Source organism: Archocentrus centrarchus, chromosome 14 (genome assembly GCF_007364275.1).
Source record: "Archocentrus centrarchus isolate MPI-CPG fArcCen1 chromosome 14, fArcCen1, whole genome shotgun sequence".
Lineage (NCBI taxonomy): Eukaryota > Metazoa > Chordata > Actinopteri > Cichliformes > Cichlidae > Archocentrus > Archocentrus centrarchus.
The window spans coordinates 17,982,126-18,002,079 of NC_044359.1; the positions used below are offsets into that span (position 1 = coordinate 17,982,126).

General features: G+C 40.3%; 1 protein-coding gene across 1 annotated transcript in view; it reads left to right on the forward strand.

Moving 5' to 3' along the window:
• The window catches only part of jade2 (jade family PHD finger 2), a 233,848-nt gene that overhangs the window by 47,354 nt on the left and 166,540 nt on the right, over positions 1–19,954 (forward strand). Inside the window, 1 exon segment of the mRNA XM_030747308.1 lies at positions 2,100–2,185. Within this exon segment, the coding sequence (XP_030603168.1) occupies positions 2,100–2,185 (86 nt within the window).

Here is a 19,954-nt window from a genome sequence, read left to right on the forward strand (position 1 = left end):
TGCAGTGAATGAATACAGTTTCAAACAAGTTTCAGTGCAGTTCTTTCAGGAGGGTTGGCACTTAAAGAATCCCCAGTGGAAATCTATGGGAGAAAAGTATAACTTTAAAAACTTTTTAAAACCTTATTTGGGGCAAAGATTAATGCAGAAAACGAGAGAGAGGATGATGCATGGAGGAAAGTCAGAAGATGAAAAGCAGTTGGTCCAGATGACATATGTGTAGAAGACAGGAGATATCTAGGAGAGATATGGCAGTGGACTTTTTTTTTTTTTTTCCATTTTTGGCCACAGCGGCTTTTGTCTACAGTGGAGAGTGACATGAAATGGGGGAAAGATACAGGGGAAGACACGCGGGCAAATTGGCGACGGGCCGGGATGCGAACCCGCGCCGCCCGCATCGCAACGCGGCATATGTATGTGGTCGCTGGCTTCACCACTAAGCCGCCCAGGCGCCCCGGCAGTGGACTTTTTGACTAGATTGTCTAACACAATCCTGGAGAGTGAGAAAATGCCAGAGGAAAGGAGAAGAAGTGCACTGGAGTCCCTGATTTTCAGGAACAAGGGTGATGTGCAGAGCTGTAGTAACTACAGAGAAGTAAAGTTGATGAGCTGTATCATGAGATATGGGAAAGAGTTGTTGAAGCTAGGTTAAGGAGAGAGGTGATGATCAGTGAACAGCAGTATGGCTTTATGCTGAGAAAGAGCACTACAGTTCTGATGAAAGTGTTGATGGAGGAGTACAGAGAAGGTCAGAAGGAGTTGCACTGTGTCTTTGTGGTACTGCATGAGGAGGTCAGGTGTGGCAGAGAAGTATGTGAGAGGAGATTCATGGATGTAGAGAAGGAGGACATGCAGAGAGATGGTGTGACAGAAGAGGATTCAAGGAATAGGGTGAGATGGAGGCAGATGATCTGCTGTGGTGTCTCCTAAAGGGAACAGGAAGAAGAAGATGATAATGAAGATGATGATGATTTTTGGATCAAAGACCTTTTAAGTGTTTTAAGCATTCTAGCAAAAGGACTGATGAGATTATGGCGTGGTGAGGTGTCCATCCACAGTGCACAAGAATGACTCCCCCTCCTAGTGTGTTGGTCTGATTTTAGTAAAACTTGCATACAGTGATCATCTAATTTGGGTCTCAACCCACATTCTCAATTTCAAGGTCAGATTTGACGATTTACGTGGATTTTTTGCATTTTCGCAGCATAACCTTCATGCACAGTTTCACCAAATTCTTGCTTCTCACGTACTGAACAATATTCAATTCAGACTATTTAGCAAAGTCATAAAATTTGATATTGATACATTTTGCACAAAAGCATAAAGAAACTTGATGAAATGCCAAGTGATGCAAAGGCTTGAAATATCACTTTGCTACCCATGTTGCATATGGTGATGATCATAATCTTAATGGTCATAAGTATGAGGGAGTGCTTCTGTTGGTTGACATCCACATTTGGAAGCATGCTCGTTCTACCACCAGTAATACGTCTTTGCTATGACATGCCGATGTAGATTTTCTTTTTATGGCCATGGTGACTCAAACACTTTGATTTGGTAGTGATCAGAGATGAATTTGCCCTGGATTTGATCTTTTGCAACCCTGCTTGACTTCTCAGTGGATTTTAATTCTCATTAGCTTGTGCAACACAGTCAGCCATTGACAAGAAAACATCTTTCTGTGCTTCACATAGTACAATCATGGGGATTATTAAGGGCTGTGAGCTGGATGAGCTACTACATTGCTGACGTTCTGGTTTTTGACATTTCACTGCTGATTGTATACATGCAGTTTGTATTTACCGGTAACCATTGAAATTAAAGTCTGCTTAGATAATGCTTCAAAATAATTGCCCAAATAAGTGCCTGAATGTGTTTCAAGGTGGCTGCCAAGTGGCAAGACGTGATTCTAAAAGGTGCTTCTAAACTGAGAACAGCAGAGAAGAGAGAAACTAGAAACTGTAAATTATGGGAAAATACATTAGACACACTGCTCTGGAATTAAAAAGAGTGTGCATACATTAGGTAAATACTAATAGACTATGGGCTGGAGAAATACTGGTTTACGCTGACTGTGGTTGTCTTTGTTACTGCTGCAGGTCAAGTGACGTCGTGGTCTAGGTCATCCAAGAATACGGGCACCAGCAGCACATGGGTCCGCCACCAGCACAAGAAACCATCAGAGGTAAGTTAGTTTGGCAGCTTGGTCCAGTGACTCAGGCATATACAGTACACAAAAAATATGTTTAATGAAATGCAGTCTTTGTTTGACCATGCCAAGCTCACAGTTTTGCTCCACTCCAGTGAAAGAAATTTATTTTGGCAAAAATGGTCAGATTCCAAGTAGCCTGTCACATCCTTTGTTTGCATGCAATGTGAGCATTGTTGCTGCTATTTTATGTTTCAGAGCTGATTGCCATTGCAGATCTTTGTGAGATCACAGAATATTTGATAACAACACATGTCAAAATATGCTTATTCCATTGTCAAAGTGTACATAATCCGTGGAAATCAAATAAATTTGCACACAGGGCATTTTGGATTAATTGAGCTGCGTCTGGTTTTAAGATTGTGATCCAGCCACTGCAGTGAAACGGACGCTTCTGTCCAATGTAAATACAGCCGTCTCAGTCACCGCAGCTAAACCAACCAGGCGCATTGATGGCATAAATTGGTTGGCTAAAATACCAGGTTGTAACATCCATATGGTCATGATGAATGAGCCATGGGCTCTCAAATGACCACCTTGAAGAAGAAACTGGCATAATCCGGTTGGAAAATGGTGCACTCTACCAGTTGTGGCAATGTGTTGCCTGCCGCAGTCACACATTCCTCCCACTCTCAGTGAAGTGGGTTCAGATCTGTTTAAGGAGAACTCGCCTGTTGCTTTTTGAAGAGTTTCACTTCAGAAATAAATCTGTCATTTGGAAGAAATTACATTTACTCTTAAAAAATGGAGGGGGGGGGGGTGCCCCTCATGGCAGATCTTGACTTCTGAGGTTGCTCAATGACAAAGTTTTTTAACAAAAATTAATTAATGTAATTTTAGAAGGTAATTTGCTCCCATCTTATCTATACCTCCCCGTTGTTGCCCCCAAAAAAGTCAAAAACTAGCAAAGCAAAGGAGCTCAAATAGTCTGTTTCTCAGTGACTTTTAAAAGGAGAATGAATAAAGCAAAATGGCATGCATGCCCCGAACCACCCTGAAGTACAAGTCATCAGCAGAGCGTCTGTCAGGCCTGCGCATTTGAAGCTTCCTCCCCCTCAGCTCCATCCAGTTAACCACAGGCTGTTGGAAGGTCCTGTCAGCAATCAGTCTCTCAGTAATTACTACTGTAGCTCTCTGCTCTGACCCAGGCCTCAGCTGAAGAGCCAGGGGCCATGTTCCCTTTCATAATGCTGCCTCCTCACTCCGGGGCACACTGCTCTTTCATAAAGGATGATGTTTTGAAGTAATGTTTCTGCTTTTTCTGAAGCAGTGAGTGACAAGAAAGGTTGAACAAACAAAAAGAGCGGGTGGCAGCTGACAAAGGTTCAGTGCAAAGTTTTCAAAAGGAGTTGCAAGTGCATTTGAACTGGTGTCAAGAAAGCTCGACTCATTTAATGTAAAAAGTCTGTTGCATTTGCTCGCTTGGTGATGTTAAAGATATAGTAGCTGTTTTCCTGCTGTAGTTTATTGGGGCATTTCTCTTTAAACTATTGGTATATGTCCATCAGACTGACAAGGTTAATGTTACAATTTTGCAGCATCTTTGACCATGATGTCAATTCTAAGCACGTCAAAGCAACGGCTGCACTGGACGAAACATTACTTTACTTACATTACTTACTATAACCAGGTTCTCTGATTACAGCTGTAAAAGCTGACTGCTAGGTTGCCATTTCTTAATAGCTTATATAGTGAATCTTTACAGTTCTAAGGAAAAGCCTGTTTCTGGAAGAGGATTTTATCTTTATAGGTTGCTAATTTGTTGAGTTTATCTGTTAACATTAAAACTCACCCAGCAGTTTGTTAGGGATAACCAGAAGTACCTAAAGTAGAGTAGGTATCCGTCCCTAAACAAACCTGTTAGAAGGCCTGTGAAGGTGGGATCTGCAGTTAGTACACAACTGGCCCGTTGAGACATCATCAGTTCCTAGTTTTTCAGATATTTTTGATACTGGTGCTTTTCGTGAGTGTTGTTTTGTCTGCATTCATGATTTGAACATGTTATGTTGTCATTCTTTCTGGTAACAGAAAGAATGACAACATAACATGTTCAAATCATGTTATGTTGTCATTACTCAGTCATTTTTGAAAATTCTCATCTGAAAGCGAGGCTAGAGGAGAACATTAGATTATGTATTTCATATGTTTTCTAGTATGCAGGTCAAATCAAGAGGCTGATTGTCAGTGTCTGACCCACTTTTCCAACTTTAGAGGAGTATGTTTGTATCTGACTGTTTTCTGACAAGCAATCCAACAATCAGGCTCATTTTACATGGTAATTGACCAGGTGTAAAAGCTGAATCTAATTTACGAAGTCTTTTTCATTCTTGACACAGTTATTTTTTGGCAGTTACCCTGCAAAATGAAGGAAAGACTGTGAAATTGCTCAGTGTCATAGAAAGAGAAAGAGAATGAGGAAGCAGTAGGTTACAGGCAAAAAAAAAAAAAAAAAAAAGAAAAGAAAAAAAGATGAGCTTCAAGGGCTTTACTCATCTGACTCAATAAACTCCTTGATTAATACGTAGTTATTCCCACTACCGTGTTGACTGTGCGAATGATTATATGTTTCAAAGGGACGTCATCCTTTGACAGCATTTTGACAAGCTAACAAAGACACTGTCCTTAAGCTAGATTACGGGACTTAAATCTTTTAGTACCAACTGGTTGCCTGTCAGCACTTCAACCAGAGGTGGCTGCAACTGCTGTCAGAGTGTGAAATGTCCTGAGGCAATGGCAACAACTTGCTGCATGTTTTAAAGTTCAAAGGTCACAAGCCTAACCAAAAAAAAAAAGACATCCCTCTTTTCCTAATAATACTTATATTAGTTCCTTGTTTTTACTTGATACACTGTTAACTACATTTCGGCTTCAACTTCAGGAGTGAGGTTTCCTTTGCTTGCCAAGTGTCTGTTTCTGACCACTTAAGTACAGCTCTTTTGTGCTTTAAAGACAGTGAGCAGCAGCCTGGACACAAACCGAAAACAGACACTCTGAAAAGCTGTAACCTCAGCAGCTTTTAAATGAGAGTGTGTGTAGTTTCCTTTTTCCTTTTTTACTACTTTCACCTAGCTAATAAAAAAAAGGACGATGAGGCATTCTTTGTATGTAAGCGGCAGATAAATGTGGCTAATATAGATGAAAGAAACATTTTTCAGCACCAAATGCCACATGGAAATGTGGCATTTGGTGCTGAAATGGTTCACTGGTCGAAATAGACTTCTAGGCCATGATGCTTATTAGCGCTTCATCAACATTTCTTCTGGTTTTTTACCTTTGCTGATGGATTACGTTGCAGTATCATCAGCATCCTCCCTCACCGCTCTATGATATTCACAAACAGCCTGGTTTACATGGCCTATTTTGTAGTGCAGTCTCTGGAACTATAAGCTTTTTTAAAAAAAAAAATGTCAACAAAAATATTTTTTTCAGGCAGTGAAAAATCCTCAGGATTTGCATCCCTGCTGGTGAGAAAATTGAACAGTAGCTCCAAATGTGGACAAGTTTATGGGATGATGCTTACCCTTGGTTAGAGGGAGGTGTGGCAAATGTTAAACACTATGGACTTTGTAATGACAACGTAGCTCTTTTCTAAAAATGAGCCATCTCTATTTGCGCCTTTGTGAGTCTTACTCCAGCTTTGACTTTTCTTAGAAGTGGTTTAGATGGTTTTTGCTTGGCGGAAGGAGGACACAGTCAAATGCTTACTTTTCTTTTTTTTTTTCCTATAGCTGTTTTTATCTCATTTTAGATGAGACTGAGGTCTTTAAAAATTTTGTAGATAGATACAAAGTTGTTCCACAAACAGAAAACCTGAGATCGATATTGCTGTGAGTGGTTAACGGCTGCTTTTGTGCAGATGCATGGAAAAAGCGGCTTAGTTTTTGGAAATCTTTTTCAGTCTGAAAATCAATCCATTCGTTATGCACTCTATAGGGAGGTGTGAGTAGACACAGCAGAGGTTTATGCTTATGATGTCTGTTGATGTTTCTTTCTTTATATGCATGGTGTAATGGATACAGAGAGGAGCGCTGCAGAATATTAAATATGCATAAATAACATGAAAAAATAAAATGAATAGCAACTAGTATTTGTGACCTTGATGTTTTGATAACTCGCTTTGTAAGTTGCACAGAATTTAATGAGGACGATCTGCTATTGAGCAGATTGCTGCCTTTTAAATGATGACTTTTGATACACAGTTAATTAGGTCTCTAAAATTCATCAAAATTAGATGTAATGCTTTAATACAAAAAATCTATTTGACCCAAATGATATTTGAGGTTTCTACAAATCTCAGCAAACAAGATGTGGTTTCCAAGTCTGCAGCTGGGTATTTAGGAAAAGCTGTGGCTCGCAGTCAGTGACACAGTTAATAAAGTACTCACAGCTGGGAAGGGGGAGCAGGTGAAGGTTATGCGCCCACCAAAAGCAGAATATAAAGAAAAAAGTGATTAACTTTAAATCTTTATGTTGGGTGGCCAGTTTTGAAAAAAAAAAAAGTACTGTAATCGTTTTATTATTTGTTGCTGAGCCAGATTAATACAGCTTCTCTTAGCTATAAACCATCATCAGAACAAACAATAATATGGCAATATACAATGTCATGTGAGGTCCAGAATCTCTTAATTTACTGTCCTCCTTACATATTACGATTGCTTTATTTTCTGGGACAACCAAAGGAGGATGACATGATAGAAGCTGGGTTGGGAGTGCTAGTTTCACATCTTTCAACTTGTCACAGTGTTTTCAATAACAAGTATCCAGCAGCCCTCTGGAGGCGAGCAGGCTAAGATGAATGTTACCTGAGCGGGCTTTACGGGCAAATTACAGCAAGAAGGCTTTGAACTAGAAATGATATTATCAGCCACTCCTTGTGCATCATGGGAGGAAGGAAGTGGTATCAGCGGGGGGTTGCCGAAAAAGATGATGAGCAGGTGTGAAACTCTCTTGATAGCTTTGTTGTTTACTTGTAGAAATAAATGTTTGCATGTGCGTGCGTGTGTGTGTGTCTGTGTGTGTGTGTGTGGAGGCGGAAGTCAAGTGTAGAAGTAGTATTCAAGACGAATATGAACTGTATATGTATTTTGCGTTGGCACAGAGGGGGTGGTATATGTCAGCACTGGCTCAGTGAAAGTAAATGGTAGTACAGTGCAGTGTGGGAAGTTACTGCGCTGTGTTATTACATTTTTCCATAACTCCTTTTACCACCTTTGCACCACGTTAGTTTGACTTGTGTTTTGGAGAAAAATTAGATCAATACAGATTGTTATATTGTTTAAGATGTTGACTGAAACCACACGCTGCATGCTGCAAGATTTTAATTTATTCTAGTTAGAAGTTTTAGTGGGTATGGTGCAATAGCGTTGACTTCACAGGATGAGAAGTTTCTTTTGTTTATATATAATTTTTTTTTTGTCTTTGAAATGACAGAAGATTGCATTATTATAATTTCATCGTACCTCATTTTCCCCAGACTTTAAGGACAGGTCAGGTGGTCTATCCTATCCCATGATTCATTGCAGACTGAAGCCTGTTGTAGGAATGGCGGAGGATAGCGGCCAAAAATTTGACACAAAATAAACTTTTATGATGTTTTCTGGCCAGAATGTAGTTGTGTAAACCTTAAATATCTGCTCAATTTATTAAGACATCGTTTCAGTGCTCCAACATTTTTGGAAATGTCCGTTCCTGCTTGTCTAACAGTCAGCTTGCCTCAACAGCTGCCAGCTGACCAGGCAGTTGCGGCTCATTATACCCAGAGAGGAAGTCCAATTCCCGCACATCATTTTCAGCGTGTTTGCTGCTGAGCGGAAGTTAAACACACATTATAATTCACTCAGATAATATCCAATGGTTGATGTTCGGTTTATTTCAGTGTTTCATTTTTTCCTGAGTAAAGTGGTTTGGCTGAGATTAAAGTTAAACTTCATAAGCTGTCAGTATATTTGGAAATGAATCATTCGCTTATCTTTATTTCTTGATGTATCAGTGACGACACTGCAGTTCCTCAAGGATTAAATAAACAAAAAAAGAAGAAAAAAGTTGGCTCTATTTTAAAAACTTTTTTTTTTCTTAAACAGCTTCTTAAACAGCAGTCATCTAGCCACTGTCACAGTGGCTAGATGACAAACGTTACGCTGAGGTGAGGGCGGGAATAGACGCTCCCAGCCCCTCACTTCCAGCCTTCCTGGTCTTCGTAGGCTGTGGTCTAGGTAGACCGGGAAGGCCACTCCTAGTTTCTTTAAAATCACCAGGATCTCTCCTTGGTGGCTATTAATAATAGTGCAGATTTTTTTATGTGGTCTGTATTCAGCCTCAGTTTTTGGCACTTTCACATGAGCTCCGTTCATCAAGAATTAAGAATTTTTAGTCTTTGATATTTTTTCTTATTTTTATTCAGTAACATTTGTTCGGTTTAGTTTTGTCATTTGTGTTGTGATCATTTTTTATGTCTTCAAAGTGTTTTGAGGCATCTTTGTTGTGTACAGTTACCACAGCTACAGCTATCCTCATTTATTGCATTAAGAGAGCAGGCGCTGTTTGCCGTTGTACACACAGTGTCTCTGTCCTTTTGCAGTAAAATAACAGAGGCCTAGTAAATCCATTTCCAAGCGTCGGTCTGAGCAGAACAGCTGGGTCCACCTTTTCCAATATCTAGGTGATGCTCATCGGCATTAGCATTAACATTAGAATTACCACAGCTATCTGTTCTGTCCACTGTAGAGCTTCAGCACCTGGATTCACTCATGTTCATAAAAATAGTCTTACCTGTTTGAGAGGAAAAGCTGTAATGTTAGATGAAATTAATACCATGAGGTTTGTTACAGCGGACTGCAGATTCATTTTTCCAGGGTGGAGGTATGTGTTCATTTGCCCATTTGGAAGCAGGATCACGCAAAAACTTTGAAGGCAAGTTTGATAGAAGTTAGTGAAGTGAAGACTGAGGAGGAACCTGTTTTTTTTGTTTGGTTTTGTTTTGTAGATTCAAAATCAAGGTTTTTTTTTTTTTTAATTGTAAAATAAAGCCTGCAAATCTGTTTTTTTTTTTTTTTCCAATCCTTAAAATTCATGCATAAAGCTGCAGGATGCTTTGCATGCATACCAAGCTTTATTCTTTAACACTTGTTAAAGTCATGTTCCAGTAAAAAAAAAAAAAAAAGAAAAAAAAAAAAGGAAATTAGAATCTATCCTCAGGGCATTGACAAGCTGTGTGAACCAAAGCACTTTTAACAGCTTGTGCGTTAAGATTAGGGTTATTGCTTCAAGGCAGATGTTATAGATGGATCCCTGTCAAGAGCCGTGATCTTCTGTACTGTGTTAATGCATTGCTTTCTTCTAGACAACCTCCCTGCAGGTTCTGATGCTCTGGAGTCTCATATGTAGAAACAGTAAAGTATGGATAAATGTCACATAATCACATGTACTGATACTAACATGTGTACTGTATGTATACATGTTTGTGTATTTGTACGTGTGTGTGTGTGTGTGTGTGTCCTAAGCTAACAGCTGCTGAAGCTCATTAAGGTCTGGTGGAAACAGCTGTGAAACTCCATGGCAACCAGATGCAAACAGCTCGAAGTTGATGTTACAGTTTGTTTCTCTCTCTCTCTTTCTCACACACACACACACACACACACACACACACACACACACACACACACACACACACACACACACACTTTCACACTCTCACTCCACGTGCCAAGCCCAGTGAATGGATGAGCAGCCTGGATGGATGGTGGAGAGCTTTGCATGTCGACACATACCAGCCGGGAGATGAGTGCAAATAAACGAATGTGGACACGCTCACACATTCACACGCCGCGAGCCAACATAGCAACGAACCATTGTATTAAACTGTCAGCATTGCTCCCCCTCGCTCACCTGCCAGGTGGTGAAACCTTAAAAAACAAACAAACAAAACAAAAACACATTGAAACACACTGTTTGCACTCAGTGCTAAGAGGGGACAGAAAATGTGGATGGATTAAGAAGTACCAATGTTTCCAAGATGGCTTATGTGGAAGGAAAGAAGAGTGAGATAAAATTGGTTGGAGGGAATGATTAGAAAGATGAGAAAGGAAGATGAGGAATGATTTATGTGAATAGATGGATGGGAAATTGCTGAAATTGGGAGATGGATTGAAAGACAGAAAATTACTTAAATACCACATTTTACGTGACAATGTTCTTATTGATTTTACTCTCACGTCTAAGACCTGGTGACAGTATTTTTGTAATATATAAGACCAATGTTCTCAACATCTGCAATACTGTGCCAAAGTATTGAGCCCCTACATGTTGACAGTGATTTGAGACAAAAATTGTAAAAAATTTTAAATTTGGGTTCATCACTCCATCAGACCTGTTGCCACAGTCCAGTTCTTGTGTAAGGTGACATACCTCAGCCTTTGCTCACTGTTTCCCATCCTTAATAATGGCCTCTGGACAGCCACCCTAACACTGAGACCAGTAGATGGATCAACTCTCAGATCCTGTGTCAGGTCTTTGCTGGATTTTTTTTCCTATTTCTTAAGCAAATGACTTTCTTTTAGTTGTTTTATGCTTGAATGATTCAGGGGTCGGTGTTACGTAGTTTAAAATATCCAGGTACAAGACTGAGTGAGTGGAAAAAGCACGCTGAAAGACTTACAGAGAGCCTGGAGAACTATTGCTCAAGACCACGTTAAAAAATTTCAAGAACGTCTGGCTCCTTGGAAGCAAAATATAAAGAAGGGTTAAGGCCGGCTCAATACCTTTGCGCAGTACTGTGCATGTTGTCAACATCGAGTTCTCTGATCAAAGGATAAAAATGACGTGTCCTGAGGTGTAGTTTTGTTTAGATTTTGTTTTGTAGGTTTCTTTTGTAGATATTTTCACTTCTTGTGCTTCCATCTCAGAGCACTAAAGTTTGTTGTTGACACATAAACTTAACAGAGTTGGCCAGAGAACTTCTATGGGGAAATATAAACAATAATCAGAGGTTGTGTATTTTGTCTGGTGAGGAAAGTTAATATTTGTGCGCTCATGAGCATTTGTTTTATTTCTAGTTAGCCATCACCGGTCGGTGTGTGTCTGTGCATGCCTTTCATGGCCCATATTTGTCTTTCGGTCATGTCTGATGGTTTCATGGCAGAACATCAAAGGGCTGGATACTAACTGTACCTGATGGGGTGGAAAGGTCTACAGCGAGAGAAATGAGTTTAGAAAGAAAGTACTGAAATGGAGAAATAAATTCATGCAGAGCTTTTCAAGTTTAGTCTGAGCATTCAGACCGCTCACCCATTTGCATGTACACGTTCACACCCAGCTGTGGCTTAGTACCTTTTTTACCTCCTAAGCCACAGCTGTCCACGTCTTCCTTCTGATTCCTTCTGATGGTTTATTGCCAATTGCTAAACGTCAGTTTTTGCTTCCGCTCGCTCAGAATAAGTGAAAATATCTTTCTGGAACGCTCGTGTTGCACTGACGTTCAACAGTGAAACCAAGAAAATAAAAACTTGACAAACTCAGCATGCAGTCCATCCACAGGACATGAGGCGTCTCTCACTTTTCCCAGCTAGCAGAAAATCTCACATTAAATACAAAATGTCCATGCTCGTTTTCTGGCTGTTGTACATTGCCGAATAAAGTAGAAGCAGATAAACGTGACTCAATGACAACATGGTGTCAAAGTTGAAAATAAGATGATACCTGCAACCCACTGACTCTCATATTGATGATACACGGCAAAAGTGTCTGACAATGGCTTTTTTTTTTTCCATCTTAAAAATAAATCTATGATCAGAGTGGGCGTTAATATGAAGCCACTTGAGAAGTTGATGTGCTCTTCTAAAATCCTGCAGACCATTCACAAGTCATAGCATTTACTGTGGCCCACACACAGCACCAGATGGATGGAGTTTAATGCGTCAAATGTTATGGGAGAAGTGTGTGTGAGGCAACACAAACCCAAAGACACAAAGGCAGGAGATGCCTGAAAATGAAGCTTTCCAAATGAGTGCTGAAATAAGGAGAACTTACAGTCAGCACAAGGAGGTGATCCAAACCAGCAAACAGAACCAGACAGGCAAGGAAAAAAAAAAAAGAAATAAAGAAAAAAAAAAGGTACAGACGGCTTGGATGCCTAACAGGACAGGCAGAGATGGGAATAGGATGGCAAGAGTTCAGTTACAAGTTGGCATCAATGACACTGACTGTGAGAGTTGGGATCCGACTCAGTGGGAAAGATTTAGCAGATATGGTGGATAATGGCAGGTCTTCAAAGTTGCTCCGAACTATATGGGTGTAGGGGAGGCGAGGAGTAGCTGGAGACAGGAGCAGAGGGGCAGACTGAGCAAAGAAAGAGCTGAAGCAGCCGTCACGACAGAGAGGAATTGTTCTTTGGGGGAAAATACCTCCCATTTCACACTTAATGTGGTGGGTTTTTGTTTTTTGTTTTTTTTTTTTAAGCTACAGATCTGTTCAGTCATATTTAGATTTTTGGGTCTTCGGTCTTTTCTTAATGTTTCTTTTAGAAAGCTGCATTTAAGGTAAATTTCCTGGAACGTCTGGTGAGCAGCCACAGATTGGCTTTCATTTAATCTACTGTGTTGTTCCCAGTTAGTAAATTCTGCTTCTAAAAAAGCACAACAACCGACTCAAGTTGCAATAGATACCGACATGCAAAGCAGCATTAATCATGCAGTTGTTTGGTTGTTTCAGCCACACGTCTCCTTCAAAACTAGGTCACATCACTCCCCAGCCTTTTGCTTGCCATTTCACCAGATCGCCTGCCTTAGCTGCCATACCAAGAATGATATTTTGCATTGGACTCTGTGGGGGGAAATTGGCTTATCGCTTCTGCCTCTTAAGTCTCCTTCACTTTTTCTTGTCAGTGACCCAGTTTTTTTAAACTTTATTTTTTCCGTGCATGTTCGCCCTCTTTCTTTTGCTCTCTCAGAAACATCTCGTTTCATATTCATGATTGTACACATGTTCACACCTGGGAGCTGCAGAGTACAAGCACAGCCTCCACAGATCTAATCCACTGGAGTGGTTTGGGTACTGCATGCCTAGTTTAAGTCAGTTATTGTGTGGAAAGCTGTTTTTTACATGAAGTTAGATTTTTGGATATTTTTTCTGTTGTAACTTTAAAAGCTTATCAGATATTACTATACAGATTCTATAATGTGTTCACTTTTTTTTTTGCTAGGACATGCAAGCTGCCCACTACACTTAATAGTACTGTGTGAAAGTATTGAGCCACCCTTCATTTTTTTATATTTTGCTTTCAAAGAGCCAGGCTTCCTTGTAATTTTTACAGTGGTTTTGAGCATGTGGCAGTGGCACAGTGGGTAGGCTCGCCTTACAGCCGGAAGGTTCCAGGTTTGAGCCCCTGTCCCTGCGTTGCGTTGTGTCCTTGGGCAAGACACTTAAACCACATTGCCTAATGGTACTGTAGCGCCGGTCTCTGGCTGCATGACCGCAGATCCTCATCTGTGGATGAGTGATCTGGAACGATCATTTCGTTGTGTGCATAATGACAATGAGTTGAATCTAACATCTAATTCTCCAGACTTTCTGAAGGTCTCTCCATGTTTTTCTTTGTGCATTGGCTGTTTTTTCACTCATTTTCAGTCCAGTCCTTTTTCCCATTTTCAGAGGAATATTTTTTTTTCTTAAGCCACTTAACACTGAACTATGAATCATTAAAGCACAGAGAAAAAAAAAAAGCCTAACTCAAGGGATGAACTGCTGTTGTCTATGCATAACAGAGAACTTAGCAAAAAAACAATTTTATCTTTTATCAGTGGCAACAGGTCTTACGGAGTGATGAATGGTTCAAATAACCATCAGTATTTATGAAGGAGGTCAGAAGAGAGGTACAACAGTGAGTGTCTGTAGCCAACTGTAAGACATTGTGGAGGCTCTCTCATGGTTTGGAGCTGCATTTCAGCCAGCAATGTGGGATCTTCTTGACAAAGAACGGAACCAAAGACAGTCAACATCCAAAGAAGAGCTTTGAATGTCCTTCAAGAAGCCTGGAGAACTATTTCTGAAGACTACTTAAAGAAATGACAAGAAAGCTGCCTAAGAGAGTTCAGGCATTGTTGAAGAATAAAGGTGGACAAATACTGACTTTCAAGCTAGATAGAATCATACAAATTCTGGTTTTGTCTCATATGGTATTTCCATGTATGTTTGCAGATTTTTGAATAAATTACTGTACCTATCTCCCACTTTCTTAGTAAAATATAAAGAAATGAGGGGTGACTCAAGACTTTTGCACAGCACTGAATGGCTGTTCAGTCACTCCACTGAAGTAGTTCAGAGGTTAAATGCCTTGCCCAAGGACATTTGGGGAGAAGAGCTTATCGCTGATAAGACTCCAGTCCGAGCAGTTCCTAGCTCCAAATCCAACATATTTAACCGCTATCATACTGCCTGAATATAAATATTGGAATTTAAATTTGTGGACGAGCTGCACGTATGATAATTTCTGCCTTTATATTTTTCATGATGATTTTTGTATCTCTGACTCATTTCTTTGAATACATGATTGTGGACATGAATGGAAGAGAGAATTCTAGCTTGCTTGAGGCCAAAAATCACATCTGTTCACACGGAGGAGCACAGTCAGTCAGTCAAAGCCTTATTGAAGCGGGAACAAAGCTTAATTGCATGACCTTTGAGTGAAGCCTTGGCAATCAGCCTGCCCTTGGCGTGGAGGGGAGCGTCGTCGCTCCACGCATCATTCAGGCCAGGGGCTTGTGATGAGGAGCCGGCGCTCAGAGAAATCTCAAAAGGACTTGTTCACTGTCTCGTCTCACGCTAATGAGGGGCATAAATTGTAGGCTGAGTGTCTTTTCAGAGTTCAGCAGTACGGAGCTAGGCTAATAGCTACGGATGTGACATTTCAGATCTAAGAAGGGAGAGGGGACTATAGAAAGAGCAAGAGGAAATCCTTTTCACATTCCTATCATGTCCTTTATGTGTCTTTTGAAAAGTGTCAAGCCGGTAAAGGCTGTTGATGCGAGTGATTTGTGTTAGTGAGAAATGTTTCTGCATAATAACGGTGACTCCCTTCCCTGTTGCTTTTTACGCCTTTTTCCTCCCTCTCATCCATCCTGAGTTGGAAGCAGTGTGCAGCGAGCGCACTGAAAGGTTTCTGCAGGCCTGTGCTCTCTGTGCCCTGCATGGTGCCTGCTCTGTAGCGCTCACACAAAGAACAAGCTGCCATCCGAACCACGTCTGATGCCATATACTGAGAAGAAGTGAAAAAGTATATTTTGAACAGCACCTCAGGATTCAGTTGTAAAAAATCACAGGTGGGATATCAAAGAGTATATTATATTTTTTATATATATATATATATATATATATATATATATATATATATATATATATATATATATATGTAGTCTCATGTAGTCTCTGCATAACCTTTTTTTTTTTTCATAACTCTGCTTATTTTATAATCTGATCATGTGCACTTAAGTCACTTTGACAATTTGACAATTTGATATTCAGTCTGCTGGATAACGTGTCTTACTATTTACTTCAGTCTTTAGTTTTTTTTTTTTTTTTGATTTGCTTTTCCTCCGACCTTTTTGCCCACTCTTAGTTTCCTTCTTGTTACACATCAAAAGCCATGTTGGAGGAACGTCAGGAAAAGATGCTCTTTGTTTTTTTCTGTCATTTTCCTACTTTCATTTTCATTTGCTCTGTCTGTCCGGGTGTTCTTCTTTTCACTTGAAGAGGTGTCAGGTGTAGAGGTGTAATGTAGCACAACATGGATGTGAAAGCAGTGTCAGGTTTAAGTGACGGTGCAGTAAGAAAATATCAGTCACTACCTGCAAAACTGTGGCTTCTGCAGGCCTCTGAATCTGCTGTGAGAAATCAGATGCCCAAATATTTTACGGACATCCGTCGTCCTATGTTACCTTGAGCTACGCTCCTGAGAGTCCATATTCATTGAGCCATAGTACCAGATACTTACCCCAAACAATTTGAAGGACCTAGCTCAAGTAGTTTTCCAGATAATGGCCCCTCAAAAAAAAACGATGCTTGAAAAACATCTAAATATCTTGGTTAGAAGTTTTTTGTTTTTTTTTTTAAACTGCTGAATAATTACAAGTAGAAAACAAATGTGAAGATAGTAAAGTGCAACGAGGACATTCAGAAGTGCACTATTATAAAATATGCACATTTTTATGTAGATATTTATATGTATGTTTTCATAAACTGTATTGAGATGTCACTTTCTGTGATCTGCGTGGCTGCTCTCATTGGTAGCAATCCTTACTCTTGGCAAATGCGGGTGGTTCTTCATGCTTACTGTCCTTCTATGTCTTTTCCTAAATGCAAGCTTTTGTTCTTTCATTTTTTTTATTATTTTTGCTTTATATTCACACTAATAATATTTGGTGGATGGGAGTCTTGCAATTTTGCTAGTTGGTTGAATAAGAAGACATTAGCATATCTTGGCTTCTCATAGTAGAGAAAGTACGCATGTATTTAATTATAGCTCTGTTCCATTAGGAGAAGTCCTGTTTCGTGCCTTCTGGTTCACTCTCATGGCTTACTGGAAGTCTTAATGGAACTGAGTTGTTGATTATTGCCACCTGTTCTCTCCCTGCTGTGTGAAGTCCAAATATCTTTGGACTTCACAACAGACAACATCCATTTCTATAACTGTTTATCCAACTTATCTTCACACAGGGGTAGAGCCCAGCTGTTAAAATAGCAACTATAGACAGACAGTCATGCATCATTTTAATAAGTGGGGTACTTGTACTTCACAGTGATGTGTGGTTGAGCCTTCTTTCAGTGTGCAGAATACAGATTCTATATCAAGATGATCTATCAGATCAGGCAGTATCAGTACATATCAGTGTGGTGTACTCAAAGTATAAACTCCATTCATCCATCTCACCTCCTGCTCCCTGACCATGACCTCGAGCTCCTCAGGGAGGATGTTGACCTGTTACCAAATTAGTTGAGAGACATAAATGTCCTGGCTTTTCCCTGGGGTTTGCTTCTGGTTGGAGATGCAAGTTAACCAAGTAAGTGGAGATGCAAAATATCTCCACATGTCCATGTTATAAGTAGTCTCTCCAGTGGGTACTGGTTCTGCTATGGGGTCTCTTACTGATTTGACATACCTGAAATGCTTCATCCTGGAGACGTTCAGGAGGTGTCTGCAATGGAAGTCCAACCTACTTGGCTTCTTTTGATTTGGAGGAGCAGCAGCTCTACTCTGAGCTGCTTCCGAGCTCCTCACCCTGGAGCCCAGACACTCCACTTCCTATAGTTTGGGGCCACAGGTGTGGGTAAAAACATAGATTGAGGAGAAAATCAACAGCTTTGCGTCTCTTTACCACAGCAGACAGGTACAGTGTTGCCATCATTGCAGACCCCCGAGGTACTTGAACACCTCCACTTGAGGAAGCAATTCATCCGCAACACAGAGCAGGAAATATAACCTTTTCTGGCTGAGAACTGACTGAGAACTCAGAGTTGGAGGTGTTAAATCTCATTCTTGCCACTTCACACTCCAGCCGCCCCCAATGCAAGCTGGAGGTCACATCAACTTAAAGATATGGGCTCTAATTTGTTCAATTTCTTACATACTGCTTGGTAAGAAGATGCAGTCCTATCTTCCTTAGAGACTGTGTTTGAGTGTATGTGTTTGTGCTTGCTGAAATCACTGAGTCACTCCACTAATGCACTGATCTCTCTCTCTCTCTCCCTCTCTCTATCACTCACACACACACACACACACACACACACACACACACACACACACACACACACACACACACACACAGAGCTCTCTCCTCGCCTTCGCTCTGCTACTCTCTCATCAACCCCTTTCTCTCCTTCTCTGTCGTTTTCTCACTCTTAATCACCCACTCAGCACTCACACATGCACACACTTCTTCCTGAGTCCTGTGGACCTTCCAAGCAGCCAATCATTAGAGCCCGTGCTGTGATGTGGCTGCTAAAATTATCCTCCTCTCTCTGTTAGTCGACATCTGCTGTGACGCACTGTGGAGAGCCAGGTAGCCATGATGCCCAGAGGAGAAAAACAACTTTTCTTTTCTAACTCTGATTTACTCCTCTTGTCTTCAGGTATATGTAGATGTGCACCTTTTTACTGCCCCTTTCAGTCACGTAAATCCAAAGTTTTGCTTCATTTTTGAAGCACAGGTTTGAGATCTAAGGTCTGATGCTGTTGGTTCTGCTCCTGTATTACTTGTGAAAAGTGCAAACTTTCAGGATTATGGTTTTTGGTGTTGCACTTCATCTCATAACCAGCTGCACATTGTTGTGGAGGACAAAGTTGTTTAAATAAAAACAATCTTATAGCCTGCTGTTTGCCTTAATAATATGGTTGAATAATAACAGGTTTTGATCCCAGGAGTTCAAATATGTGTATTGAATTTCTTTCCAAGTTAAACTTAAAAAGTGAAATGATTTTGCTCCTTTACTAAAGGAAAACAAACAAAATTTCAGTTTCTTTTTGTAAATTTGAAAGTTTTTTCAAAATATTTGCCACAAATTTGCCATCTTTTCTTGTAAATGCATGACTTTAATCTCAAAAGTTTGCAGGAGGGAATTATTCTCTCTCTCTTATAATATATCTCCATCTCTCTTCAGGGGCCTTAACATCTATCATATATTTGAGATTCTCTCGGAGAAAAGATAAGCATGTGAGTGCAACAAAGTAAGCCCTTTAAGTATCTTGGCTTCCACATTGAGAGCATTTTAACAGCATGTTGACAGGGTTTATTCGTGACTCCAGCAGTGCTCTTGTTTGGAGTTTGGAGTCAGATATTAAATGACTTTGTTATATCAGGCTGTTTCAGAGGGTGTAATCAGGTGTGGACTGATGGCTTCGTCTTTAAAGTCAGACTGAGAGGAAGAACATCAGTGAGAAAGATCACTTTAATCTTCACTCTCTTTATGACGAGTGCATACTTGCACAGGTAAAGAGTGATCCAGCCCATCCTCTGTACTCTGAGTTTGAGCCGTTGTCATCAGGTTGATAGACTCCCCGATGAAAATTCAATCATTTTTAGGAACTTTGTTGGACTTACTTCAGCCAGAATGTTTAAACCGAAGCCTAAAATGAGCAGAGATTGCAGATGCTGTGCTGTACCATCAAATCACAGATTCATCCATAAGAATGAGCAATTTTTAACCGCATATTTTATTATTAGCATTATTATTCATTTTTAATTATATATGTTCTCATGATGTCACCTTGTGTTGTGTTTTAGTGATGGACCTAGCATTGCAGAGTCAGATTTCCCCGACTGGTGTGTGCGACACCTAAGATATCATCTGAGCCTGCAGTAATACATGAATATTTACTTTAAATACCCTTTCTTAGAATAAACAGTCCCCATTCACAGGCTTATCACTATTAGATAAATCCATCTGCATTTTCACAGTAAGAGGGCCATGCCAGACTTGAGCAGTCTAATAATAACACAAGGCTGAGAAGTGAAGGGCATACCATTCTCCTTCTCTTTCTATCGGTGCTCTCATCCCTTTCAAAGTCACACATGAACAAGGCAGATTGTTTTTCAAGATAACCAGCGAGTCAAACGATGCTGTGTCATGTCGGCTGGCCTTTAAAAGCACTTAAAGCACTTTGTCGCTGTGCTTCAAGGAAACTGGCTCAGCAGCAACATAATAACAAAGTCTATTCTATGTGTAGAGACTGGGTGTGCACCTGTGTGAGAGTGTGCACGT